Here is a 27,918-nt window from a genome sequence, read left to right as displayed (position 1 = left end):
CATGAAAGCGAATATGCGTGTTTTTGAAAGTGCTGAACTTTTCCTTTAACCTCTTCGTGGTTTTCAGAGAAACTAATGGAGCTGATGAGAAATCTCGATAAGAGAGGAGGAAACATTCAGAGCAACAAGCTAAGCTCAGTTTTAATGGCTGCTGGATAAGAACCGTGGATGGAGTTTGAATCAGATGTTTCTCATCAGCAGCTGTGTGAAGACGTGAATAGTCGACTCAGACAGAGCGAGACAGAAAGAAAGACTGACCCTGAAAGAAAAAGGAAAATAAACAGAGTACATATTTGACCTACAAACTGACTCAGCAGAAGGATTATCATCTAGAGCACGGAGGCAGAGCACAAAATGTGGTGAGACTACAGTATGTCAGGAGGTTTACAGTCAATTTCACAAGAGATTATTTTGCTTTTAGGTGAGGAGTGATATTTGTTATATAACAGCTCTCCATACTGTGGTCAGTTACCTCGACCTTTATCATCTCACAGGACAAATTGTACAAATGTTGCTCATTATTTATGTTCATCTGTCAGGCCTGATTCTATTTTTTCCAAATTCCTCTGCCCAACAGTCTCCACAGCAGCAAGGAGAGACATTAAAAACGTATTATTACTCTCAGGTTACACTGGATTTAGGGGGTGACATGACTTTCCAAAAGGGATCATAGCAGGGAACATAAAATTGCTCTGCAGATGTGTTCCCCAGGATCATCTTTATGTATTTCTAAAGAAATATGCAGTCTGGTTCAGGGGACTCTGTAGATGAAGCTTAATGGTTCGAGTTGTGTGGTTGATGCCCAGTGGTCAGACAGCTCTCTGCGCCACAGAGCTTGGGAGAAGCTCTCCTTTACTCAAATCAATTTTAGGATACTCCATCACATTTTAAAATTTCTTAAGTTCTCTTATCTTTGCTTTTTTTGTTAAATAATTCGTAACTAATAAACCTCAACCACAACAGCTGCCTGAGAGGTTTAGAGAGCATATCTGTCTATATATAGACACTGCTTTTGTAAGAGGTTGCAAGGGTCAAAACGTTTAAGAGCCACTTCAGCCTTCAGCAGTTTATTGTATTTTATAAGCTTGTTAGATGTAAATATTGGTAATTCTTCTTGTGTCTCTGTCAGAAATAAGATTAAACTAATTTTCATTTTTGTCACACTTACTTGATATTAATGGAAACAAACAAAAATTTAACAATAGATCATTCATTATGTGTAATTTATTAAAAGTGACCGTTTATGTGTGGTTCTTGCTCTGTTTTATTTGTCCCCAACAGCCACATTTTTGAGATTTAATCCTGCTTTACTTAAAATTTAACATCGATCTAATATTAACTTTTTATGGCACATAAATACCAATTTTAATTAAATGTAGCATGTGCTGAAAGATATATTTCTGTTAGATTTTCAAAAAGTTTCCAGATCGATATGGACCATAGTTTAAGAATGACCCATGGGCCCTATATATAAATGGAAATACTCAAGGAAAGTACCTCAAAATTTCACTGTAGCTCAGTACTTGAGCAAATGTTCTTTCCACTCGGTTTTACTGCCCCACAGAACATGTTGCCCCTCAGTCTGTCTCTTCTTACATAATATGTAACAGTGATGCTTACCAAAAACTGCACTGTCTTGTTTGTTTGCTTCAGAGTCAAAAATCCAGCATCAACACTCTCCAAGGAGAGGACGGCTGCACTTTGACTGACGACTCGGCCAGCCAGTGGTCTGCGACAGTGGACAGCGAAGAGGAGAGGAACACTGCCTTAGAGAAGAGCATGTATGTGTTCACTTCTACATTAAGGGAGGAGTCTGAATATTGGTGAAATATGCTTGTTTCACTTTTGTGCATAGAATTAGATGAGATTCCACTTTCCTGTCTGAACAGTAAATATGAAGCTGCAGGCTGCAAATGATTAGCTTAGCTTAGCATAGAAATGTTGCTACAGTAAAGAGCAACCTCTTCCTATAAACCTACATGCTGAAAAAGGCAAGTTCTTATAAAGATTTGGATTGTGCAAGAAGGCATGCCTGTTTTTATATTTTAGTAAATTGTGTGAAAAAAAATCTAAACAAAAACAAGTAAAACAACGTATGACTGCACCTCAGAAAAGCCCAGACTCCATCTCACAGGACTCTCATGCCTGATGTTGATCCGTTGTCTGACACGGCAAGTCAGAGTTGATATGTCACATCTTCCAAAATTTCACCAGACATAGGATATCTGAATTTGAGCCTTGTTGTACCAGGTGTCTGATCCAGGACCGTTCTCTCCATAGGATCTCACTGGCTCAGCATAACGTTAGTCGTGTGATGCAAACAGTTAACCCCGTCACTGTTTGTGTTCCCCCCGCCACTATGTTGCAGGGACACTGTCACTGCATCCTGGGTTTAGTGATACACAGGACAGGTGTGGTTTATTTAGAAAAATACAAACAATGCAGAGTTGTTGTCTCTATAGCAGAATGATAATGTCCTTCCAGACCTTTCTCATGCACTGATGTAGCACTGTTGAGATACTAACTACACAAGACTAGTCCAAAGGTAAAACCTGCCATTTACCATCCAGATGTAAAATGGTATCATCCTTCTCTTCTTTTCTCTCAGCAAAAATGTGAAAAGTGTGTTTCCCAAATTGTCAGACTGTACATTTCAATTTCTTAATATCCTTTATTTCCTTTCTTAACATCCCTAAATCTCTCAGATATGTGCTGACAGAGCTGATTGAGACAGAGAGGTTGTATGTGGAAGATCTCGGACTCATTGTGCAGGTGTGTCTCTCTTGCAGTCCTTAAATCATCTGCTTATGACATTTATAGATAAGTAAGAGTCCTTCATCATTAACGCTCTTACCAACATTTACGTCTTAAACTCAGAGAGAAGATTTGTCATGTTTGTGTGTGTGTGTGTGTGTGTGTGTGTGTGTGTGTGTGTGTGTGTGTGTGTGTGTGTGTGTGTGTGTGTGTGTGTGTGTGTGTGTGTGTGGGTGGGTGTGTGTGGGTGTGTGTGGGTGTATAGGGGTACATGGGCACCATGGCCAATCAGGGAGTTCCAGAGGACCTGAAAGGGAAGGACAGGATTGTATTCGGAAACATCCACCAGATCTACGACTGGCATAAGGAGTGAGTCAGAGACGTCTCTTCTGTTTTTTCTCCCTTTTTCAGTTCCTCTGAATTTGAACCCTCTCTTACAGTTAACACATTTTCTCTGAGCTCCTTGTGTTTCATGGCGGTTCAGAGTGTGTCACGTCTCCTATTGCAGTTTCTTTCCTGTGTGTGTGTGTGTGTGTGTTTGTGTTGCTTGATGATGGATGCTGGCTCACTCTCTGTGCTTCGTGTCACACAGTTATTTCCTGGGAGAGCTGGAGAAATGTGTGGCTGATCCAGACAGCTTGGCCGAGCTCTTCATCAAACATGTGAGTCTGCAGATCAGTGAGTTACAAATGCGAATGAGAAGTTTCTCTTTTTCCCGTCTCCGTGTGTTTTTAGTTTAGCTGAAGGTCGCAGCCATCTCCCAGATCAGAGCTTTGACTGTATGTGAAGCCTTGGACCCGTGCCATCCAGATGTGTCTTCATCTTGCCGATCAGTTTGTCTGCAGGTGCAGCTGTGGAATAAAGGGTCTTGTAATCATCAGCTCTCAAAGCCGACAATCAGTGTTAAAGATGCTCCACAGAGACGCCGCTTAGTTTAAATGGGATTACAGAGCTCTATAAAAAGCACCCACACCCTCCTCGAAGGTTTTCATATGTGGTTGTTTAACACTGAACTTTTAGAAAGACAATTTTAATACCCTCCCCAAAAAAAGATAATTTCTGTATATCAATTTCTTACTTCGTGTTACACAGAATTTGTGAAGAAAACGTTTTTCTCGGATGCTTCCACAGTGAACAAAGAATCAAAAAACAGAAAGAAAAAAATCTTGATGAATAGCAGTAATGGGGTTTGTTTTTAACAACAACAAAACTACAAAATATAAATTCACAAACTCTCACACATCTCATGCTGTATAAACCAAGTCTCATTTTTCCAGACAGCCCTCTCTGAGAAGGAACTGAACGGAAAGTAAAACTATGTTCTCGTCAAAGCCAGACTCCATATTTTACCTCACTGAACATGAGAGCTGCTGGTCTGCTACTGCCTTAATCTGTTAGTTAGTTAGAGCTATTTTGGTACGTTGGGAATCCAGACTAACTAACAAACCCTTTAAAACATAAAAGTCACACAATAAAAATACAGATCAAGGCAGCAGTAGACCAGAAGCTCCTGTGTTCAGTGAGGTAAAATGACTGTTTTTATCAATGAGGTCTGGATTTGAAAAGAGCACATACACAGTTCTCGTCAGAAAGGGCTGTTTGGGAAGCACTGAGCATACGACTGGATAAATGATACCTGGATTATCCTGCACGAGTTTTCTTAGTTTTCTTTTTTAATATAAAAGTGAAAACAGATCTCTACTAATTAAATTGCTAAAGGAATTAAAAACATAAACACTGAATAACTGCTGAATTGAAGACGCTGATCACAGTAATTTCATGTTGTAAAACATAAAAAAGTCCAAGATCCTTTTCATTGGCATTTTACATATCAGTGTCAGTAAAAAGTGTAGTACAGCAGAAAAATGAGAAAAAAAAGTTTTGATTTGGTACAGCTTTTCCAGCTCAGCTTCTCTATCCGCTTCACTTAGTGTATTGTAGCATGCCTAATTAAGCCACAGCAAATTAAACCATTCTTTCTCAGCCACTGGAACTATTTAATGAGCCAAAAGCCCTGCACTGATTTAACAAAACTCCCGAAAAACTCTTGAGGGGAATGGGGACACAACAAATCTGAGAGGAGACTAAGACTCAGAGCAGCTCAGAGGCTTAATTCTTTCTCTGTCGCTCTTCATGCTGCCTCTCACACACAGATTATTATTTGGAGTAACTGTAACATGAGCTCTCTCTTAAATTCTTCTTTTTCCAGGAACGGCGTCTTCACATGTATGTGGTTTACTGTCAGAACAAACCCAAATCAGAGCACATTGTCTCTGAGTACATTGAAACTTACTTTGAGGTGAGTAAACTTTTAGATTACAGTCAATTTTACTGGAGCTGCTTAAAGGTTTTGTCTTTTATTTCAAACACTTTCACTGTTTCTGTCACCTGACAGGACCTCAGGCAGCAGCTGGGTCACAGGCTGCAGCTCAATGATCTGCTCATCAAACCTGTTCAGAGGATCATGAAGTATCAACTACTGCTGAAGGTTTGCAGTTTAACAACACTGTGTATCTGCATGCATTGCACTGATATACAACATTTAAGGTACAGTTTGCCCCCAAAATAAAAAGATATGTTTTTCTTCTCACCTGTGGTGCTATTTATCAATCTATATTGTTTTGGTGTGAGTTGCCGAGTGTTGCAGATATCAGCTGGAGAAATGAGGCTCATGCTTGTGACAGCATGACATTAATGAAGTCTTTGACGAAACTATTTCAGTGGTGCTATGTGAGCTAGTAGTAGTAGCATGCTAAAAAGAAAGAGTTAAACCAGCAGACCAACAAACAGCAGACTTTCACCTGGGAGGCTGATGTTCGCTTCCCATATGAAAAGCCAAACTATTATGTTTTTTTTTTTTAACAAAACCAAACCATGTGCATTTGTTGCATAAGGAAATAAACATAAATACAAGTTGTTTTACCTATGTTGTACTTTTATTTTGAAAAAGCCTGTATGCATCTAGAGTACATAAACTATAGGCCTAATTTTTCTGTGAAAACGGAAGTGTATTTTGAAAATTGACACACCGTACGAGATTGTCAACAACAGATGCACCCAGAATACCTAGCGCGTCATTTGTAGATCTCAAAAGTCCACTGAACATGCGTATATGTGAAAAGTTTGGAGTGAGAATGTGTTGTGGAGAGAGCTTTGTGACCTGAAAAAATATTGAGGTGGACTGAATGTGTATGGGGCAAGGGGGCAGCAGAGTGTGTGCATGAGCAGTGATCATCACTGCGTTAGAGACTCCTTGTTGCTCTGATTGATTGTTTTTGTTCAGGTGCTGTGGATTTTTGAAAATGCCATTAGGAGCACTCGGAGGAGGCAGAGGAACATGATATTTTATTCACAGATTATCTGTCTCTTGTACTCCTGTCAGGATATAGTGACAGTTTCACAGTCAATAAATTATTTTTTTTTACAAAAGTCACCCACTGTTACTCTAAATAAACCTCTCTCTATCCACAGGACTTTCTGAAGTACTACAGTAAAGCAGGAAGGGACGTTGAGGAGCTGCAGGTACGAGCACATTACAGAGTGTGAATACACACACCCACAGTCAGTTGCTACTTTATGAGGCACACACTTAGCTAAAACTAATGCAGTCAATAATACAATACAAGTCCTGCAGTAGATGCTTCAATATACTGCAGTTTGTTTCGACACCTCTCTTGTAACAAAAAATTAACATTACAGCCTTTATGAAAGTAGGATTTATTACAGGACTGTTGTATTAGACCACATTAGTGTCTAAGCAGTATTAGTTGTACCTAATAAACTGGCAACTGTAAAGTACTATTTTGAATCTGTATTTAATTGTGTTTTCACTCACTGATTCTCCTCCATCTTATTTCTCCATCAGAGGGCAGTGGAGGTGATGTGTTTCGTGCCAAAACGCTGTAATGATATGATGAATGTGGGCAGGCTCCAAGGCTTTGAGGTGAGATACAGATTATTTCCTGCCTATCATCCCAGATGAAACAAACATCCAGGACTTACGGTCTATGAAAATGTTTGTGACGAACACTCTGTTTCAGGGGAAAATCACTGCTCAGGGGAAGCTGCTCCAGCAGGATACCTTCTCTGTCAGCGAGCAGGAAAGCGGCTTCCCGTCCAGAGCAAAGGAGAGGAGGGTCTTCCTGTTTGAGCAGCTGGTCATCTTCAGTGAGCCAATTGATAAGAAAAAGGGGTTCTCCTTGCCAGGGTACACTTTCAAAAACAGCATCAAGGTGCGAGTGGCACTGCGTTCAAAAACATCTTTAAAACATCTTTGGTTTAGTGTTTTTTTTGTTTCCTTTTTTGTCTTAATGTTTGACAAGTCTCCTTTGTGCTGCAGGTCAGCTGTTTGGGCGTGGAGGAGCACTCTGATGATGATCCATGCGTTCTGGTCCTGACCTCCCGCGGGACTCACGGCAGTGTGACGCGCTTCATTATGCAGGCATCATCTCCGGAAATACAGCAAGCTTGGCTCGACGACGTGGTCCAGATCTTAGAGACTCAGAGGAACTTCCTTAATGGTACCAGAGCTCAGTGTTTCTTCAGTAAAACCGCAGATGTCAGAGTTTTTTGCATGTGAGTAATTTGACATCTCTTCCCGTTCATCGCAGCCCTTCAGTCTCCCATAGAGTACCAACGCAGGGAGGGCAACTCAAACAGCCTGGGCAGGAACGTGAAGTCTCCGACATCATCAAGCCTGCGACCTCACTCCTCTGCATCCATGGAGCGACGGCAGCAGCCCTGCCTGCTGACCTACAACACCTCCCTGCCCTCTCTGCACCCACCGTACCACAGCCAGGCCGCCAGGGTGGTGAGTGTCGAGCACTGCTCCCCGAGCACATTGGTGTACGTTAATACATCTTTCCTTCACTGACATCCTCCCTCTTTGATTTCTTCTTCTTCTCAAGCTTTCTAATCCCTGCGCTGCGACAACTCGAGCTGCTCTCCCTCCACTTCCCGCCCAGCAGCAGCTCAGTTTGTGCACAGAGGTGAGACAGGCCTGCGGGACGTCCAATGGCCTGCCACCCTGCAGCCAGCACAGCATGCAGGTACATCAGTCTCACTTCACACTACTGTCAAAGGTGTATTCAAATTTGTAAGTAGAAGTACTAACATCACACTATTTTCTTATGTACTTACCAGTATCTGGCCATAAGGATAGTTTTTGTTTTTTATTTACTGTATGTTGAGAGATGTCCATGTCTGAGGTTTCGACTGCCACCCAAATACAGTGAAAGTTAATAATGTTATGTTTTGGTTTCTGTGTTAGACCTATTTTACTTGTGATGTAGTTAAACTGAACACTTGTTACAGCAGCTTTATTATGTTATAATAATTGTGTTAAGCTCACTGAAAGAGAAAAGAGCTTTTTTTAAAATTATTTATTTATTTTTGTAGCAGTAAAATTAATTTTAGGCTGGGTTTTTCCTTACATCCAGCACTGGTTGAAGAACCTAAAAGATAAGTTTGAATTAAAGTCCTAAAGAATGTGATATTTACTGTACTAAATATCCCCGCTCCTTCATCCATCTGTCTGCCCTTTCCTTCCTTCTTTCTTACACCTAATCTAATATTTTGTAGTAAGTAACTAAAGTGCTCAGGGGAAATGTAGAGGACTGAAAGTATACATTTTATTTAGGAATCGTAGTGGAGTAAAAGTGAAAGCTGACAGAAATGTAAAAACTCAGGTAAAGAAAAGATACTCACAAACAATACTTAAATACTGTAATGAAGTATTACTACTTTGTATTTCTTATTTAAAAGTTGACTGTAAGTCCACATTTTAAATCGGATATTCAGCTGATGAGAAAATGTCCCTGAACCCCCTCAAAGGGGGTTGCATCTTTCTCACTTTTTCTCACCTCTGATGAGTTTGCACCACATGTTAATTAATGATGAAAACATTAATTAAAACTAAAGTGAAAAACACCCTTCCATCAATAAGAAGAAAATGCTGTTTTCAGCCGTGCATCACAGTAAAACAACCTTAAAATGTGCTCTTTTAAAAGTCATGGATTATTTTTTGTGTGTATTAAAAGCAAAGCAGTATAACAGCAAAATATATGTATCAAAAGTGAAAATATTTATTTTGAGGTGAGTTACACTATAACCTCCCAGCTAAATGTCTATTACGCACAGTACAAATAACATTAACAGTGGTTTTTAAACTGGGTGGATCCCAGCCTGAGGTGGCGTGTTGTCATGATCACTGATGATGAGAGGAAATGAGCTGGTTGCCTTTGTCAAATATCCTGTTGTTGTTTCTGCGTGAATTTACAAACCAGGTCAACCTAATCTGTAGCCAGTGTCATTCAGTCATCCAGTTCGTGAAACCCCACTGACCTGCTGTTTTATCTTATTCTCTCAGACTTCCATCGAGAGGAGGAAATAGTTTGATCACGTATTAGACGTGCTTATCTGGCCCAATTCCACGAAGAGGCTCTCGTGCTCTTGTTGTCCCTCTTTGTGTTTTTGGATCAGTTTCCATCCTGCTTTACGTGCACGGGAGCACAGACAGTTTTCCTTTTCTTTATGGCGCTAATCCCTCTGACTTTCCTGCCCATTAAATTTTTATATAGCAAATACATAATTTCATTGATGTAAAACCAAGGATATAGTTGTTTTTTTCTGTGGTTCATTTTAGAACTTGAGAATCACAGAAATTCATTTATCCAGTCGTATGCTTCCCAAACAGACAGCCCTTATGCTCTCTCTGTGCTCTCTTCAGAGCCAGATTGCATCAACAAAAGCAGTAATTTTATCCTCTCAGAACAGGTGACCTGCTGGTCTGGTTATTTTTCAGTGTTTTGTGTGACTTTGATGTTTTAAAATGTTGGTTTGGATTCATGAAAGTCACATAATAACACAAGCAAACTACCAACAGCAACAGTTGTATTTCAAATTTTTTGTTTTTAATTTAATTTACAAAGTAATATTATTCACACAAGGCTACCAGAAAGCCAGAGTGATGCATTTGTATTCAGTGTTTCCATCAATGAGGAATCTTTGAAAATCATGAGGCCATGACCATCACCATTAACTGTATTTGTGTAATTTTTCTGCAGCGCTGCAAATATAAAATGTTTTTTAATTGCATTTTGAACCACACAAGTATTAAAAATCATTAAATTTTTTCCTCTCAGGGTGTGACTGCCAGTTTCCAGGCGACCACATTAAAGGAGGGCACACATCGACCAAACAATCTGGATCAGCTGAAGGAGAGCGAGCAGTAATGACCTGCAGTGAGAAATGACCTCACTTTACCTTTCTGGAGCAGGAGTGCCTCGACTGACTCAGAGTGCTCTGTCAGCATTGTTTGTTTCACTCCTGCTCAGGAGTCATTCAAGGTGTCTCTGATCTTTGCATTTTCTCCTAAATTTCCCTCCTAATTTCCTTTAAGTACCACTGTGGTTTAGACTAACCTGTATCTTGTGTGTACAGTGAATATACACACGTCTACAGGCGGTGACGGCAGATGAGATGTGTGGAAATATGGAGCACCACATAGACTGTACTTCATGTTGTATATGTATGAATTTATACTTTTTCCATTGAAAATTCATGGATGGATATTTTTGTAAAGCACATATTCACAAGGGACCAATTCCACTTTATTCCCCTCTGAGACCTCTGACCTTAAATCCCTTCACACAGTCGCACTCTGTCCTGCATCTTTGAAATCACTGAGCGACTGCGGTTTCCACTGTGGGATCTGAATCCATACCAGTTGTGTATGTGTCCGTGCGCTCCCTGCAGATTAGCAAATAGCCGTGTTTTCCCTTTGGTGGGCTATTTTAACCCTGCCATTGTTAGAGTGTTATCTGGACGAAACACATTTGCAAACTCACACAGAGCACGCGTCCTAATCAAGCCGAAAGAGGAAAAAGGGAACAAAGATAAAACAGAGGTGCTCACCTGTCACTGTAATCTTGAATGTAAATAATCTCATGTGGGATCATATCATTATATCTCTTTGACTTGTGTCATCCTGATACACACGCAGAATTAAAGAGAAATGGTTTTCGCTATATCGCTAAACTTAATTATATGAAGTCTGAAATTTATTTAAAGAGCCCATCCACTTAAAAATGTGTTTTTCTTATATTTACGTTCCCTAAAATGTCTGATATTGATTTCACTGACTTGTATCTGAGCAAAGATGCCGCAGAGAGGTGTTTCACATTTCTCTGCTGAAGGGAACAACAGGTTGAAACACCTACACAAATTCACTACAGGAAACTATTAAAATGTCAAACTGCAGAGTCTCCTTAAGCCTTTTCAGGATGCTTCAGTGAGGAGATTAAAGCCTGCTGATACATCATTATAATGTAACAATATACAACATATTTTCAAGGCTTTCTTTGCCTCAACACTCTTTAAAAAGTAGACTATTCTTGAAAAAATGTGTATGTATTTGAAGGGGACAGTGGCTTGGTCACATCATTTAAAAGATATTTAAAACTGTATTAAATCAGATCTTTGCATCCAATCAACTTCAACTGAACAGAAAAGCTGTTGGTAAACAGCGCCCTCTATTGGAATTGGTGAAATTATCTGTTTGAAATTCCTTGATTTGAGGCTTTAGCTGCTTTAGTTTCTTCCTCATTCCTCCAAAAAGATTTATTCTTGGAATAACAAAATACTGAGAGCAATAAAATGACCCCATATAAAGGTTTTCTCCCCTTAAAATCAAAAAGATCCTGCAACCCCAGTCAAGACTCACAGGTTGGAAAAAAGCCTTAAAGCAATGGTTCTCAACCTTTTTTTATGTCAAGAACTGCTAAATTGATCCATATTAGGTCACAGACCCATATTTGATGAGAATTTCCTTCAGGGACCTCAATCTGAAAAGATTGGGGTTGTTACATGAGATATGATAAAAAAATACATTAAAAATTCAAAGACATTGAAATCAATAATGTCAATGGAAAGCTGTGACAGCCGTTCCAAGCTGTGTCCGTTTGTTTTTGCAGCAGTGTGGCCAAACTAAAGGTTGAGGGTAGTTTAACTTTAGCAAATTGAGACAGTAAACAGAGTTGACTCCTGTGACATGTTGACCTTTAATACAGAGAATTTCTTACTGCCTGAGACACGTGAACCTCTCTCCCAGCCGCAGAAAGATGTAATTATTGCAGCAAATCCCCTTTTGCTTCTGCTGCTTGGTGTTTTTTTTGTGATTTTTGGCATAAGACCATAATTCTATAGTTGTCAGCTATAACCTGTGATCAGAGTCGTCACTCTTACGACTTAAAGGACCATGTAGACTGAACTCGTGACGTTCTGTTTTCCCCCCAACATATTTCTTGGGCAATGATAGACAGGAGTTTGTTTCCACGGACATTTTAATATGTCAACATTTGAAATAAAAAATAAATAAAATTGCTCATAAAGCTGTGATCATTCAACTCTCACCAGTGTTTTTTTGGGTGAAGCAGGCAAGTTAAAGTTCTGTGTTAACACAATAAATATCACTGTTTGAAAGAAAAAATGGTTTTCAGCTCAACTATAGATGTTGATGGCTACAACATGAAACAAATGTTTAAACAAGCAACTTCACAAAAGCTTTTTATAATACTGTCACTGATGGAGTTTCATTCTGACCCCTGCCCACAGAGCCAGCGTCACAATTTGGTGAACAAAAAAAATATAAATAAATAAAGATTACACAAAAATAGTTTTAAAATATTCTTCTGGAGATTTAAAAAAACCCAACTTGCTGATAAATCTCTGGCACCTCTTTGCTAAAAACAAATAACTGGTACAAACTCATTTGACTTCTTAAGAAACAATAAAGAGATACAAGGGCGCCATCTAAAGGCCATGTTATAAAACAACAGCATCGTCACTTCAGGCATGATTTTCAGTCTTTGATATACAGAAACTCTCCAGAGTCTGTATAAAAACAGGATTTTCAAGCATCAGTGCTTCATCGTCTCAACTTGTCTCACTCAGTTTTCCTCTCATGCTCTCGCTATTCCGCATCAAGAGGCTAAAGGTCCATTGGGTAGGATTTTGGGGGATATATAGAAGTGTGTTTTCTTTAGTATGTAATCAACTAACGATAAGACACATTATGTTTTCGTTACATTACAATGAGCAATTTATATCGACAAAGAGAGCGAGTCCTCATCGATCACCATGTTGCACCACCATGTTTCTACAGTAGCCCAGAATGGACAAACAAAGCACTGGATTGGGCCACTTGTGTTTTTTGGCATCAGCCACTGTTTGTTAGCTGCCTCTCTGCGACAAAAATGTCATGAATATATATAATTTTTGTAACGTGAAGCTGTTTTTATTCAAGTTTTTTACCAGTTTAAATCAACAGGTTTGTTTGTTTTGGAGAGGAAGAGATCATCCGTCCATTTTATCCTCTTCTCTGGGTTGCAGAGGCAGCAGGCTGAACAAAGTACTCCAGATGTCCTTCTCCCCAGCAGCTCTCTCCAGCTCCTCCTAGGGGATCCTGAGGCGTTCTCAGTCCAGATGAGATATATAGTCCCTCCAGCATGTTCTGGGACGAAGATGGGCTGGATATTCTGGCTCATGGTAAAAAAAAAAATCTTTAGGAGGTACTGTCTCCGACATGCCAAACCGTGTCAGAGAAACACCGATTTATAACGTTAAACTGGTTTATTCTGTCTTCTTGGCATTTTCAATCACTTAGACTGTTTGTTTTAGAGAGGAAGAGACGTCTACGGATAATTCAGCTACCAGTAAAAACCTCCTGAACAATAAACACTGAAGGAATTCTGACCGGGAGAAGTTTCAGCCGGTTGTAATCTGCAATCCTCATCACTAGATGCCGCTATATTCCACAAAATCTCAACCACTGGACCTTAAATCCTCTGAAACCTGAACTGATTGGTTTAATGTCTTTCTAAAGCTTTGGAAAAAGGAGGCAATGACCAACTCGACAAGAAATGCCCCAAAAATTGCAAGGAACTAGTAAAAGGTGACAAGAAAATTACCTAAAAAAAATAGTTTTAAAAAGGAGGGGAGGATTATAAGAAAATTATTCCAAAAAATGTGGGGAAATGTCCAGAAAACTATATTTACAATTATGATAGTTTTATATTTAAAATTATGTGAAAAAAATATAAAATAAAATATATAAAATAAATACACACATTTTTCACTTTTTTTCAGATCATTTTCTTATTTGCTTTTGTTTTTTACTCTTTTTTGTGTGTTTATTTTCAGGTAATTTTCCTATAACTTTTTTTCTTTCTAATTTTTGTTCATTTTTGGGCCATTTCTTGTTGAGTTACTCGTTGCCTTCACCCCATCTTTTTGACAGAAATCAAACCGGTTTGCTTCGATTTCAAAGGGTTAATATATCATCAAACTCACAGTAATTCTATCTCAATGTGCGTGTTTTTTTCTCTCTTTTCTTATAATGAGGAAAAATAAACATGCACTTTGGTTCATTCAACTTTTTCTTTTAGGCAGCATGTAAAGATGCAATCACTGTCATTGTCATTCATCAGCGTGCACTGGATAGAAGCGCTCCTCCTCTTCTTTAGATTTTCATTGAGAGTGACCGACAGCAGAAGACAAACAAAACAAAATTTTAAAAAAAAGGCTACTCCCAGATCAGGTGACACCAGATCTGTACGTGATGGGACCGAAAGTTTCTCCTCCTCAAAAGATTGCTCACAGATGACATGTAAGATTCTGGGTAAAACGGGGGTGTGACAAAATCATAACACAAAGAAATAAAAAACACCCAAAAGCCAGCAGCCGAACCTTTGGCACGACCAGTCAGTCACAGAGCGCAGGCAGGTACCACAAGTTGTGTTCTTCATGTGGCGTTGGTGGAAAGGATACCTACAGCACACTCTGTGTCTGCAGGATTGTCACTCTCTGGGAAGTTCCCTCTTGTCCTCGGGCTCTCAGACGGCACTATAACTTTTCGAAGCTTTTCTTTTTGGTGATAGTGCAAATTGGAGGAAGACACATATACCTTACATTAGCCTAAAATGACAATGAACCGTGTGTAAAGAAGTCGGATTTTCAAAAGCTGGGTCTCTGAGATCTGAGAACAAGTTGAGGGTGTAAATCCAGAAAAACAAACGGAAATTCATGAATTAATCAAGATGCTGTGATTTAACTGGGTCGGTGTAAACAAGATGTTTGTTACTACAGCTGATTCTCTTCTCTCTAGAGAGCTTGGGCATTCTTGGTTTTTACTGAGGACTTTTTTTTAGCACTGACAAAATAAACATGCTGCTCTAATGGCGCATTTTCTCTACATTTAAGTCTAAGAAAAGGCAAACCAAAATCTGAATCTGAGAGGCGGAGGAGGAGAACTTCTTTGGCAACTCAGGAGGAGCAGAGGAACCCTCGGGACGAGGAGGAGAGGAGCTAATTATGAGTCAAACACTGAAATCGGTTCTTGAAGAAGAGGAGGCCATTTTTTGTGTGTGTGGCGTCAGAGGAGGCCGGTGGGTAACGGTACTTGGCATATGTCTTGTCACTCTCCGATTGGCTGACCCAGGGAAGTTTGATTTTGGTTGCGTGGTTGACGATGACATCATCACAAGAGCCCACGTGGAGCGATCCCAGGCCGTCAATGAAAAACTCTGTAAAACAAATGCAAACTAAATGATTCAGCCAAATACATTCTCATTTGAATCTCATTTTGTCTGCTTTGATTACTATTCCAAAGATACAACATATGTCAGGTACAGGAACATACAATAAAAATATAGATAAATTAAACATGAGGATATTACACATAATAAAAGCTGATGGGGGAGAAGCTGAAGACTGGATATTTGAGGGCTGAATTGAAGTTAAATTGAATTTTCTCTCGTGTGTGTTTTTAATTAATTAAAAAAGAGCACTGATTCTGGGATGTCGTCGTGTGCTGATTAGAAAATTTCACAGTATCATTTCTTCGCAGCAGTTATCTCGATATATGATACTATCTCAAGTACTAAAATGAGATATGAAACATAATGGTTTTTCATCAGTGCTTTTTCAGATAGGAAGTGGAGTGCACTGCAGACCATCCTTTTTTAGGATTAATTTTCTGGCTTTATGATAGAGCAGCTGGAGAATGACAGGGAAGAACCCAGCCCACTGCCAAATACTCCGCCTGCATGTGACATTAAAAAAATGTCTCTCTAAAGTTCATTGCCATGATGCTGATGCTAAAGTACACTGTAAACATCTGTATGTTTCACTGTATATATTGCTCCTATTTTAACTGTATGTTTGTTATGAGAGTAATTCTGTCAGTGTACTCACCCAGGTGAGCTACTCTGGTGAGACGCGGGTCAAAGCCGACCTGCTGGACTTTGTCAGTGCGAGCCAGGAAGAAGTTAATGACCCCGTCAGTCACAACACAGTTGGGGAAGCCTTGGATGACGTGATGAAATCCCCTCCTCATGTGTAAACAGTCACCATCCTCCTCCCCTGACTCAATAGAGATGGTCTGTCTGTAGGTGGCAGTGTAACCTGTGGCCTCTCGCACTGCACCGCCCACCTGCACACACACACACACACACACACACACACACACACACACACACACACACACACACACACACACACACACACACACACACACAGATGTCACTGACAGTAAAAAAAACAAGACTGTCACACACGTCATTTAAAACAAAGGGGTTATCCCTTTACCAGATCCAGAGTGGTTCTCTCTAAAACGTCCACCAGTTTCTCCAGCTTGGTGCTGGCTGTGAAGATGAAGTCGTCATCCACCCACAGGACGTACTTCGTGGTCACCTGAGAGACGGCAAGGTTTCGACCAGCAAACCAACCCTGTGACACATGACGCGGAGTTTGAATACCAAAGAGCATCAACGTGAAATCAAAAGACTTAAAGGGGGAAATTCACCACCTTTTATGTAGACGTCCAATCAGTGTTGATGGTACATGTAGTCGACTGAAGCAGTAAATTCCAGTGTGTGCTGTATTGACTGAGAAAACTGAATTCAAAGTTGTAAAAAGTGTTGTTCCTCCTGCATGCAGCACTGTTATTTGAAGTGACAGTGACATAGTTGGAGGTAGGAAGGATTACATGTTGACTTTTGCCTCCAGGTAGCCAGGGGGCGCGCTCTGAATGCCGCTCAAAAACAGAACTTCCTTTTTTCTCTTGACTTGTATTGCAGACTGGCAACACTGGCATCCCAAAATATGAGTGCGGATGATTTAATCTATACATTTTATAGTGTTTCGTTCATGATCAGCTGATCAGTTGTGTTCAGAGTGTACAGCCAAAAAAATGCAGCCGAGAAGAGCTGAGGCTGCTGCCTGCGTGCTGAAGAGATGACCGGACCCTCCTGGACTTGAACTGCTGAGAGCAAACGCCGACTGCTGGTTGCCTAAATGACCCTTTGCTGCTAACAAAAATGGAATTGTTCTGCTGGAGAGAATTTCAGAGTGGGCAGTTTTTCCTGGATTCAGTTGCTGGCGCCAAACTTGAGGGCCGTGTGTGTGCATTACTATGCATGTCAGTTTTACTCTGAACTTGGACAGAGGTGTGCTGAAGACCTTCTGCAAGGTCTCGAAGATAAACTGGAAAAGACAACAAAAACAGGCAGGGCGTAGAGGGAAATGACCATTGAGTGAGTATATTTTTCAACCTCTGTGTGCAATGCATCCTGGTAAATGTATGCACTGTCATCGCGGCTCTGTGAGCAGGATTACTCAGCTGTCTCAGTCAATATAGCACACAGTGAGGAATTTATTGTTTCAGTTGACTACATTTCAAATCATTTTACAAAACTGTGCTTGTGTGTGTATTTAACGTTATATTTGTGTTGCATTTTAACTGAATGGGCTCATTCTTTGTGGTGTGACATAGCATAAAGTTGTGCTCGTCTGCTTGGGTTCATTGTTGTAACAACATTTATGCTGTCCTCTTGGCCTGGTCACTCTTGAAAAGAGATTTTCAATCTCAGTGACTTAAACCTGATTAAAAAAGGGTATATCAGTATACATGTAGAATTATACACTTGCAACACCTATTGGACATCCACATAAAAGGTGGCAAATGTTCTCTTTTAATATGTGTCTGTTCCCTACCTTTCCAAATGGCATGATGTAATGCTCGATGTAAGGCCCGGAAATTGTTTTGGGGTTTTCGCTGTCATCAGCGATTACTATGGTGACAGTAGGATAGTATTTTCTCACGCTGTCGATAAGATCTTGGAGCTTATCATAACGCAGGAAAGTCTTTGTAGCTATGGTAACAAGGGCACTGACATTGTACTCTGCAGAAAGGGGAGATTTAAAAAAAAATGTTAGAGGAAAGTAAACTTTTTTCTTTTTAGAAAATTGTAATATTTTAAAAATGTATATCCGGCTTATAATTAAAGGTGTTATAATTTACCTCCTTTGGATCCTGTGTTGTACAGTTTGGGTGTCACACCATGACGAATCTTGATGATGAAGCTGGCTTGATGTCCCTCTGTCTCAAACTGCACTGAAAGACACAACAAATACTACTTTTAATTCATGTGATTCACGTAATACGATCTAACTGTGGCTGCTGGCTGCAGAGCTGTTATTCTGCTGTGTGGAGTAAAACTTCTCCATGTACTGAATGTTGTGTTTTTAAACCATCCACAAAAGATTAATATGGAAATGAACACCTGCCATAGGAGCGATACAACCAGGCTGACAGATAAGTCAGAGAGGTAAATTTGGTTTTTGGTCTGGGTACGTCCTCATCCTGTTGACCACTGATAGGGAAATTCTTAACTGAAGCAGACTGTATGAGACGGCCTCTCAGCTGGCTGCCCAACTCACACAAAGAGGTGCTAATGTTGGATTATTGTTGCGGTGACAAAAGGCATTTTCATCATTTCTTTCCTTTCTTTTAGAAAAGTAAAGATGAATGGGCTATTTAAAGCTAAATTTTGACATTTTGGGAAACACACTTATTCACCTTCTGGCAGAGAGATGATAAGATTCAACACTCTCATGTCTCCACTTTAAATACAAAGCTACAGCCAACAGTTGCTTCGGGAATGAGTCTGAAACGCTTCCCTCGTCTCGAAGTCGTTCTTGCAGTTTGTGGGACATTTCATTATGGTATTTGCCACATTTTTGAAAAACATCAAACCAATTTTGTTTTAACCAATATGTTTTGGACCTTAAAATTTTAGCAAAGAAATCCAGATCTTAAAGGGTTAATTACAGTGCAACAGTAACCGTGGTCAAATCCCATTTCATGGATAATAAGATTGTATGTTTTTAATAAATATTGACCACCTAACTGGAAATGTTCCTGATTTTGATAACCCAAATCTGATCACCTTTATCTACTCCTCTAACTCTCTGCCAGAAGGCAAACAAGCATCTTTCCCAAAATATTAAACTATTGCCTTATATCTAATCACTGACCACATAGCATTTCATTCTGAAGTGACCTCAGTGCTGAGTATTTTTCTCCAGTATCCCCCATTATGTCTAGAAAAAAAAATTAGGAATAATAAAATCCAGAGACAGGCTGAGACACATAACAGCAGATTTCAGCAGTTGAGGACTCACCTGTGTCTGCTGTGCTGGGGTGGAAAAGCGTGTTTGTGTAGGTGACAAACTGCAGTTGTCGGTTCAGGTTCGGCAGGACGCTGCTGGACAGAGTCATGAGCATCTCACCATCACCTTTGACTTTCACCCCGTCCACCTCTGCTGCCACGTTCAGCGTTCCCAGCGATGCAGTGATGTTTATCTGCAGTGAGATGGAAAAGAAGGTAGGAGGGATAAAAGAACAGCAGATATCCAAAATATGTCAAAGTAAAGACAAACGTGCTAAAAGACTTACTGAGTGGTGGTCCCTGGGAAGGTCGTGTAAGGCCAAGCCTGAAACAATATGAATGAAAGGACTTTTAGTTGCTACATTACAGCTATCTTATACACTTCCTGTCAGTAGAAATTATAATAATGTGCTTTCTGAGGAATGAGTGTGCTGCAAACTGTTTCTTGGGACATTCTGCAATTTTTGCATCACCCACTCTTATCCTGAGAGATCGTTTTGTATATATATATGCTCTGTCTTTTTTCCATTGTTTTATTTGAGTTAAAAATATTGAAAATTTTTTCATGCAAAAAGTAAAATCCAGTGTGCTTTTTATACACCACACTGGTATAGAAGTCAAATATTAGACAGCCCCAGGTTGCTTTGATTAATAGTTTGATGATTGATTGTATTTTTTTAAGTGGCCAATTTCTCAATTATTATTGTTATTATTATTATTATTATTATTATTATTATTATTATTATTATTATTATTATTATTATTATTATTAATAATAATAATAATAATAATAATAACTTTAATTTATATAATGCCTTTCAGTATAATCAAGGTTGCTTTAAAGGGTAAGAAACAAAAATAAATAAATAAAATAAAATTAAAATAAATACACAGCAACACTATGCATGACATCATCTAGTTTTAACGTTTGGACAGTGATTTAATATCGTAAATAAATCTAAACGTGCGTCCCACTTGCTGAAAGTCTTACCTGGGATGATGATTGTTTTCAGGGGTCGTACCTCCACCCCCTGTGTTGGATACTGTAAGGGACTGTTAGCCTCTGCAATAATGAGAACATCTGCAGGCGTCTGTGACCTGAAGGAGAAAAAAAATCCACATCAGGAGGATGTATATAGGATGTGCAGCTTTCATCAGCATACTGTACATCCAAATGCATAGACGGGAATAGAATAAAACCCAGTGAGTGTGCTTTGCTCTTTGAAACACAAACAGCAGGGAGAATTCAAAAGCGGCTATTAATAAAACACCTTGTCACCTTTTGATTTCGTTCATGGCTGGAAAGAAAAACATATTGATGTTGAGAGTATCAGTAGAGCCAGTACAGACAGGAAATAATATGAGTAATATGATCTTTACATTTTGATTTCCTTAAAGCTACAGTTGGTAATTTTTGTATTATATTATAATGTTTGCTTAAATTGTCATTATATTATGAAAGAAGTACATGAGACAGATAATCTGTGAATAAAATCATGTTTCTCCTCCACTCTTCATAGACTGTAAAATCAATGGACATAGCTTCCTTGTTGCCACCCGTTGCTTTGCGTTTCCCATTTTTAAGCCTAAAGGTATTTTGGACGTCACAATCTTGTTTTTTGGAGCCAGAAGTAACTATATTTAGGCAAGAGGATGGCGATGTGGAGAAGTAAAACATTTATCTGACCAGAAATCTGAAGACATTATCTGCAGACAACCTGCCACTCAAAGTGTGTAAATATGTGCAATTTTAATCCTTAATAAATTGTAAAAGGGTGAGTATGAAAAAAAAGTCAATCCCCGTACAGCTGTCATGAATGTTGAAACTAGTTTGTAGAACCGCTGCTTGTACCAGGCTGTAAGCGTGTTTATTTCTGCTGTAAATTTGGGCAGTTTAACATGCGTCTGTATAGAGATTAGCTTTTTGGAGCCAGCAACAAGTGGCCATCAAAGGAACGGCAGTTTTACGTCTCTTTCGTATCGGCTGAATGTTTTAGCCAAGGATCTTGCCCCTCCTACTGCCTCTGGTGGCGTCGCTGGAATCAGACCGCGCCATGACCCTACTATAATACATTCATGGGCGTGGCAGCAACAACAAATCAGAGCCAAGGAGTGTCTAACACATCTGTCAATCACTGCTCCCGAACTGCGTTCAGATTGTCAAACTAGGCAGCACTGATCAAATATGGAGCAAGATTCAATTAGTGCAGTGCCTATTTAAAATGTTTTCAGAAACATATTTTAGTGTACTGTTTAGCTGTAAAATGAGAAAGTTGGCCCAGCTGGAACTCCAGCTGAGCTGTGTCTAACATGGTGACCTACGCAATGTACAGCTAAACAGTACATTAAAATATGCATGCGAAAGCAAATTAAGAATAGGCAATTCAGTAATTGAATCTTGATTTATATTGATCAGCGCTGCCTAGTTTGAGAATTTAACTGCAGTTTACGAGCATGCAGTAAGAGCAGAGGAGTATGATTGTTTTCACAGTTTCTCTCTCTCATTTAATGCTGTGTGATTATAGTCACAGTTTCAGCAAATATGAAAAAAACTTCAGCTTTAATCCCAATTTCTAGTGTGTCTGGGGTCAGTTACAAATTGACTGTATGTGACTGTATGACATGTGTCCTGGACAGCACACAACTAAACTGAAGCTCGATTTAGTAAATAAATTTAAATGGTTTTCGGTGAGTGCTTAATAGCAGTTGAAATACAGCTCATGCTTCATTAATTCACCAATATCTGACATCTCTGTTTTACCTCTTTTGGAAACTGTTGTACTCTTTGGCCCGTCTCCTCTTCATTTCTTCCAGCTCAGAGGCCTCAAAGGCAGTGTGCAGCGGGTGAGCTGACACCCGCGGGAACAAGAGTTGGGCGAAGGGCAGGTTTATTCCTCCACTCTCACCCTCACACACACATCCGTTACGTGCCAGCAAGCTGGACGGACCATCAGAGACACATGCATGTGAGGAAATCAGGTTTAAGATGAGCTTGTTTTTTTCCCCAAGGGCTTTATAAATAGAATAAATTAAAAAGTAAAAAAAAAAGTAATTACCTTGCCACACTGTCCCTTACGTGGAAGGGGATGTTGCTTAATCTGTGGTCTGGTTCTGGGAGCCTCTCCTCCAGATGCCTCTCTAGAATTGACCCCGGTCGTTGCCACACATCCACTGTGGTGTAAGCCCGAGTGGGCCACGAATGGAGGAGGGCCAGCACCAGCACCACGGACACCAGGACGGCGAGCAACACCGTCTTTCTCAGGGAACGCATCCTGAAACTTGACGCAGACAAATGTATGTTGAAAGACTTACTGGTTGCTGCCCTGCTGACCACACTTGCAGTTAAGATTTAAAACTAATATGATGCATCAGCAGTCTCAGTTTTCCTCAGAAGTTACAGTCAGCAGGACAGTTCACCCAAACTCAAAAATGCATATTTCTTACTTTTAGTGATTATTTATCAGTCTAGATTGTTTTGGGGTGAGTTGTTGAGTGTTGGAGGTATCAGCTGTAGAGATGTCTGCCTTCTCACCTGTATAATGGAACTAGATGGCACTCAGCTTGTGGTGCTCAAAACACCCAAAAAATATATTTAAAAAAGTCAGCAGCAATTTTTCTTTCCAGAAATCATAACCCTTTTACTCAAGATAATCTTCAGACCTTGTCGTGAGCAGTTTCATGTAGGAACTTTTTCCTTTCTATCAAACCTCCCCTGCCAGCTGTATCATTGTGCAGAAGGAAACATGCATCTACTCGTGTTCATGACAGCACAAGATGTAAACATTAACGGCGTCCTCCTCGGCTGAACTGTAATGTTAGCTAGCTCAGTGGTACTCGATGAGCTAACAGTAGCTGCACACTTCCTTCTGCACAGTTGAAGTTTGTTCTGTTCTGCATGAAACTGCTCACAACAAGGTCTGCGGACGAGCGGGTGATGATTTCTGGCATTTTGCGCACCACAAGCTGAGTGCCATCTAGTTCCATTATATTGGAGAGAAGGCAGACATCTCCACGATCGATATCTACAGCACTCAGCAACTCACCAAAACAATCTATACTGATAAACAGCACTACAAGGAAGGAAAAAAAATGTATTTTTGATTTTGGATGAACTGTCCCTTTAACGTTGCCGTAACACCAGAATGAATGTTTGTACAGAGCGAGAACCGTGGATCAATGTTACCTCATCATAAATTTGTACACGTTATCAGACAGACTTGATAACGTCAGCTCTGGCTTCAGACCTGCAGAGCATTATGACCTGTGGTTACATTTATGGTGGAGCCACTTAGTGCCTCAACGGAAATGGATAAAAGGGCATTTTTGAATTGAGAACGGTACTCTAGATGGTATCTACATATCTATATTGCTCAATGTGGGTTTTAAAATGTTCTGGAATCTAAAATGTGGTCAGAACGACAACAAACAATCAGCGATATGGCTTCTAAACCTCCTATTGAATTACTGCGCTCACCTCATTTAACATGCTACAACATTGTAGTTTTGCACAAGCAGAGTAAACTAGTAACATAAAACCAGGAATAAAACCTAGAGTTTGGTATTAGCTTGCCAAAATAAAGTTTAGCAGAATGCAGCTTCAGACCAGCCAGCTCAGTGTGTGTAAAACTAGAGTCAGCATTACACAGCAACAGTTCATAAAAAAACAGCATCTGGAAGTTCTTTCCCTTCTTCCTGTTTGCTTCATCTACTGAATGCAGATGTTTCACTCCTCTGAAATGTGACCCTAAACAATGATCACTTTTGTCCTGTCTACCAGCTGTTGTGTGTGTGAGTCGGGGGCATTCTGAGATACTGTACAGAGAGAGAAGCTGGTCATTGTAGGGAAGTTACAGCATGATGAGTTCATCTAAGAAAGTCCAAAATGGCTTTCTTTCTTTCTTTTCACCATCTGTCCTCATTTTTTGGCCTGTAACTTAAGAACTTCCTCCGCATTCTAACAGTCAAGAGGAATCAAGCATTTCAGCCAATTCATATGGCCACTAAACTGAATTTTTATCACGCACCTTTTCTTTTCTTAGCTTTTTCAGCTGCAAAGATATATAAAAGGAATAAAGGAAAGGATGCCTTTATTATGACGCATCAGTTTAAAAAGACCCAGCAAAGCTTCCTCCGCTGTGACATAAACATAATAGGCTAACTGTGGTTATTCAGTGGGATTCTGCGTGATGATTTCTAAAAGTGCTCTGTGACACTGACATCTCTTTGTGCCCGTCTATGAGGAATTTTTGTTTGTGGCTACAAATGACAGAAAACACTTAAAATAAGTGTTCAGAAATTGTATTTGTACATGGTTTGTAGCATTTAAATCTCTTATATTTAATTATCAAATTCCTTGAAGGTCACAGATTTCAACCAATTGAAACTTCTCCTGTGTGCCAAGCGTGCAGGAGAACTACAGTAGCCAATATGAAAATGGCTATGGTGGCCCTATCTAGAGCCAGTGTTTGATTTGTCCGTTCTGGGCTACTGTAGAAAAAACATGGCAGACTCCATGGAAGCCTGAGAGGAGTGGATATAGCAGTGAAGGCAGGATTCATTTCTGTGAAAGTTGCTCAGTCACAAGAAAATGTTCAACTGCAACTGTGTGGCCCAGAGACATCCTACTTCCTGTTTTGCGTTCTGTAGATTTGCATGGGGCTAAAATTATTTCATTGTGTGGCTTTTCTAGACTTACCAAATGTTATCGGACCTAAAGGATTATGAAACAAATTATTTCACAGAGGTTGTGCAATGCTACAATATATATATTGAATAAATATAACAATAAATATATCTGATGATTTGCAGATGTGTCTCTCACAATGCAAGTCTTTTGGGGCCCCATGAAGCGCCCCGGAAGGTGTAATTCCACTCTTTGGCCACCATGAAAATTGGCTCCAAAACTGGCGTTTTGCCTGAGGGCTCACATGGAAGAGGACCCGCTCCATAAAGGCACATTCGAAGGTAAAGAATATGCAACAGTTCTTATTTCAGGTGATTACACACTAATAAAAATATATTTATGCATATTATATTCCATTTAAAGATCCCCTAAATCCTAAACACCAGACCTTTAACTTCTCTTCTTTTCCAGTTGTGCTCGGGTGTAATAATAAGTCAGAAAATTTACCCAGCTGCCTCTATCCAGTCAGTGTAAGGACATCCTCTATTGGCACCTGCATCTCCAAAAACCATGTAGATAGTCACAGAAATGAGTGAACGCCTTCCCCATCTGTAAACAGAAAGAAACCAGCCAAATGTAACATAAAATAGGTTGAAAAAACAAAACAAAATATCACAGATGAGCTCCAAAAGAAGTAGAAATTGTATGCTAAAACTGCACGAAGCAATTACATCATTGAATGAAATCACAGTTGGGCGCCCATATGGTGCTTCATCAGCTGCTAGCATGGTCTTACAGCCCCCCGGGGAGATCCTGCAGGGGTGAGGGGGTGGGGTGAGGGGGGACCAATTTAGCCTTATTGTGTACTGCTAGAAAAAAAATCAATTGGATGGGATCAGCAGGGAGCAGCCAATCAGCTGGGCTGTTGTGGACCATATGCACTTATATGTCTCTCCCGTGGTTTAAAGTTCACCTTTAAGAGCACTTCTTCCTATTCTGTAAGTGATGTGGGCTACACCATGTGTGCATTAGCCACATGACATATATTTATCAAACACACCAGTGTCACTTCCTTCACAGATTCAAAAATAGAAGGCATTTGGACAATTGGCGATTGAGGCAGCACATGGAATGTCCTGTCTGTATGATAAAATAATTTAACTTCAAAATATATTGTTTATTCTTCTTTTTACCACAGTGAACTATGTCCTACAACTGCAAAGTTCATCCGTTAAAAGAGGATTGTATTCACTTTACAACCAGGCAGTGGTGTAGATTTCAAGGAGCAAAACATGCATTTGTCCGGACCAAAAAACATGACAGTACCAGTAGACTTTTATTTTGGAAAAAAGAAAAAAGAACACATTTACACCATGAATTGATGTTGAAAATGCACAAAGGGGTTCATAAAAATTCATCAGAATGTAGAAAATTAAGAGTGTCATGCTCAACATTTTCTGGTTTAGGACCATAAACTCCCCAATGATAAAACCAAACCTTTGCCCTGGTCTTCTGGTTCAGCATTGTTTAGCTACATAAATATAAAATAAAAGGCCTACATTAAGACCATTAAAATAAGTAAAAACACACAAATCCACAATCCCAGAACTCATTGAATGTGCGGATTTTAACAACAGCTCCATGGTTAAAAACTATTTTATAAATGATTTAAGTAAAAAGGATACCATGATAGGATCACATCTCCAAGTCAGACTCTAAACAATAATAACGAGTTATAACATAATGCAAACCACAAAATATGAGAAGTATGATTTGTGTCCTGTTGAGCTTGCTTATTGAACCACACAGTCCTCAGAGTGGCATAGCCCTGCAAATGGATTAATGTGCTCATGGTGATTAGCTTTCATACATAACAGATGATCTGAAGTCATAAGGAAATGTCCACAGGCCAATTAGAGGAAAACTGTATTCGCTGCGCTGCTGATTTTAATTAACCTGAAAACAGCCAGGATGGCAGGAGAGCTGTGGACATGCTATTTATAACAGACATGGACAGAGCTGTGAGGGTCCCTCCCAGAGTGCGCGTGACAGATTTGTTGCCTCATTCAGATTCTGAATGTTAAATCACCGCAATTTAACTCCGCATCAACAACTCCTCTCTACTGCTCCGCACCCGCAAACATAAGAAAAAATGTCAAAGTAATGCAATCATCTGTCCAGCGAACATTAATGGCTGCTGATATAATACGATCTCTCACACAGGCCTATTAGCCTACCTTGTCGTGAATAAGACTGCAGGGGAAAAAAAAAACACGCTCTCAAAGCTTCATGTGTTTACCGATTATTAAATTCCTCTCGCGCTCCTTACATCTCCTAGATATGTTATCTATATATTATTTTGCTCCGAAAATGTCCGCGTCTTCTCTTTTCTTATTGTTTCGCCTGGTAGAAAAGCCATCAAATGTAGACCCCTGGTTGAAAAAAACCCCGACAAAATAACGGGGAGAAGACAGAACCATAGGCCTATTATTATTCCAGTCAAATCACAAGAACATGGGCGCTCACCTCAGCTCAAAGACGCGCAGTGTAGGCTGTTTAACCTCCCTCCTCCACCGAGGTCGCCCCTCTTAATGAATATGTTCCTCTGTGGTCTTGCAAATGGGATTAGATGTGGAAAAATGGAGCAGCCAGGAGACAAATAAGGCGGCCGCACATCGCAGCACTGCAGGCTGTGGACGGACGCTCCCCCTGCAGCAGCAGCAGCAGCAGCAGCAGCAGCAGCAGCAGCACGGCGGAGAGGAGCACCTTAATACAGCACACAGCGGTCAATCAGCCGAGCAGCATCGACATGCAACATAACCCTCTGTTTATATATGCATGCATTCACACAATTCATGTACTCTATATGAACTACGGTTTAAAAAAAATCATGCACGCTATTTTGCTCATATTCCCAAAACTGTACCTCCTCATTAACATAACTCAGCAATAATGTGTGCATGTGTGTAGATGAGTGGGTGTGGTGTGGGCGTCAGTGCATGTAGGCCTGTGTGTTCGGTGCGTTTGTCTGGC

General features: G+C 39.9%; 2 protein-coding genes across 3 annotated transcripts in view; one reads left to right on the top strand and one right to left on the bottom strand.

The window, feature by feature from the left end:
• Positions 1-12,153, top strand: part of arhgef25b (Rho guanine nucleotide exchange factor 25b) — a 27,054-nt gene extending 14,901 nt beyond the window's left edge. The window contains exons 4-16 of the mRNA XM_042503855.2: positions 1,654-1,781; positions 2,706-2,772; positions 3,020-3,123; positions 3,347-3,416; positions 4,964-5,053; positions 5,150-5,242; positions 6,226-6,276; positions 6,620-6,697; positions 6,795-6,986; positions 7,094-7,274; positions 7,365-7,564; positions 7,662-7,802; positions 9,897-12,153. Coding sequence (XP_042359789.1) covers positions 1,654-1,781; positions 2,706-2,772; positions 3,020-3,123; positions 3,347-3,416; positions 4,964-5,053; positions 5,150-5,242; positions 6,226-6,276; positions 6,620-6,697; positions 6,795-6,986; positions 7,094-7,274; positions 7,365-7,564; positions 7,662-7,802; positions 9,897-9,986 — 1,485 coding nt within the window. The 3' untranslated portion in view covers positions 9,987-12,153. The remainder of the gene's footprint in view (positions 1-1,653; positions 1,782-2,705; positions 2,773-3,019; positions 3,124-3,346; positions 3,417-4,963; positions 5,054-5,149; positions 5,243-6,225; positions 6,277-6,619; positions 6,698-6,794; positions 6,987-7,093; positions 7,275-7,364; positions 7,565-7,661; positions 7,803-9,896) is intronic.
• Positions 12,078-27,918, bottom strand: b4galnt1b (beta-1,4-N-acetyl-galactosaminyltransferase 1b). Of its 2 annotated transcripts, XM_088087395.1 has the most exons (13): positions 27,812-27,918; positions 27,412-27,651; positions 25,393-25,494; positions 22,319-22,540; positions 22,024-22,200; positions 20,254-20,360; positions 19,550-19,587; positions 19,276-19,456; positions 18,113-18,205; positions 17,806-17,993; positions 16,399-16,539; positions 16,006-16,243; positions 12,078-15,335 (listed from the first exon to the last, which is right to left on the bottom strand). In XM_088087395.1, exons 3-13 carry the CDS (start codon positions 25,455-25,457, stop codon positions 15,118-15,120), a joined length of 1,668 nt encoding a protein of 555 aa, XP_087943521.1. In that variant the 5' UTR covers positions 25,458-25,494; positions 27,412-27,651; positions 27,812-27,918; the 3' UTR covers positions 12,078-15,117. The 2 variants fall into 2 exon arrangements, with proteins under 2 accessions (XP_087943521.1, XP_042352694.2); XM_042496760.2 differs by having other exon boundaries at positions 27,412-27,831.

This window comes from Plectropomus leopardus, chromosome 2, assembly GCF_026936395.1.
Source record: "Plectropomus leopardus strain MGB_pleo_1.0 chromosome 2, ASM2693639v1, whole genome shotgun sequence".
NCBI lineage: Eukaryota > Metazoa > Chordata > Actinopteri > Perciformes > Serranidae > Plectropomus > Plectropomus leopardus.
This window is presented reverse-complemented; position numbering and strand designations above follow the sequence as displayed.

What these genes read in the sequence shown, in the direction of transcription:
- b4galnt1b (XM_088087395.1), bottom strand. Translation starts at nt 25,457, where the DNA reads ATGGTTTTTGGAGATGCAGGTGCCAATAGAGGATGTCCTTACACTGAC. An exon ending in TACAACAGTTTCCAAAAGAG is followed by an intron (nt 20,361 to 22,023) that starts GTAAAACAGAGA and finishes TTTCTCCTTCAG; the next exon opens with GTCACAGACGCCTGCAGATG. An exon ending in TTCCCAGGGACCACCACTCA is followed by an intron (nt 19,457 to 19,549) that starts GTAAGTCTTTTA and finishes ATCTCACTGCAG; the next exon opens with ATAAACATCACTGCATCGCT.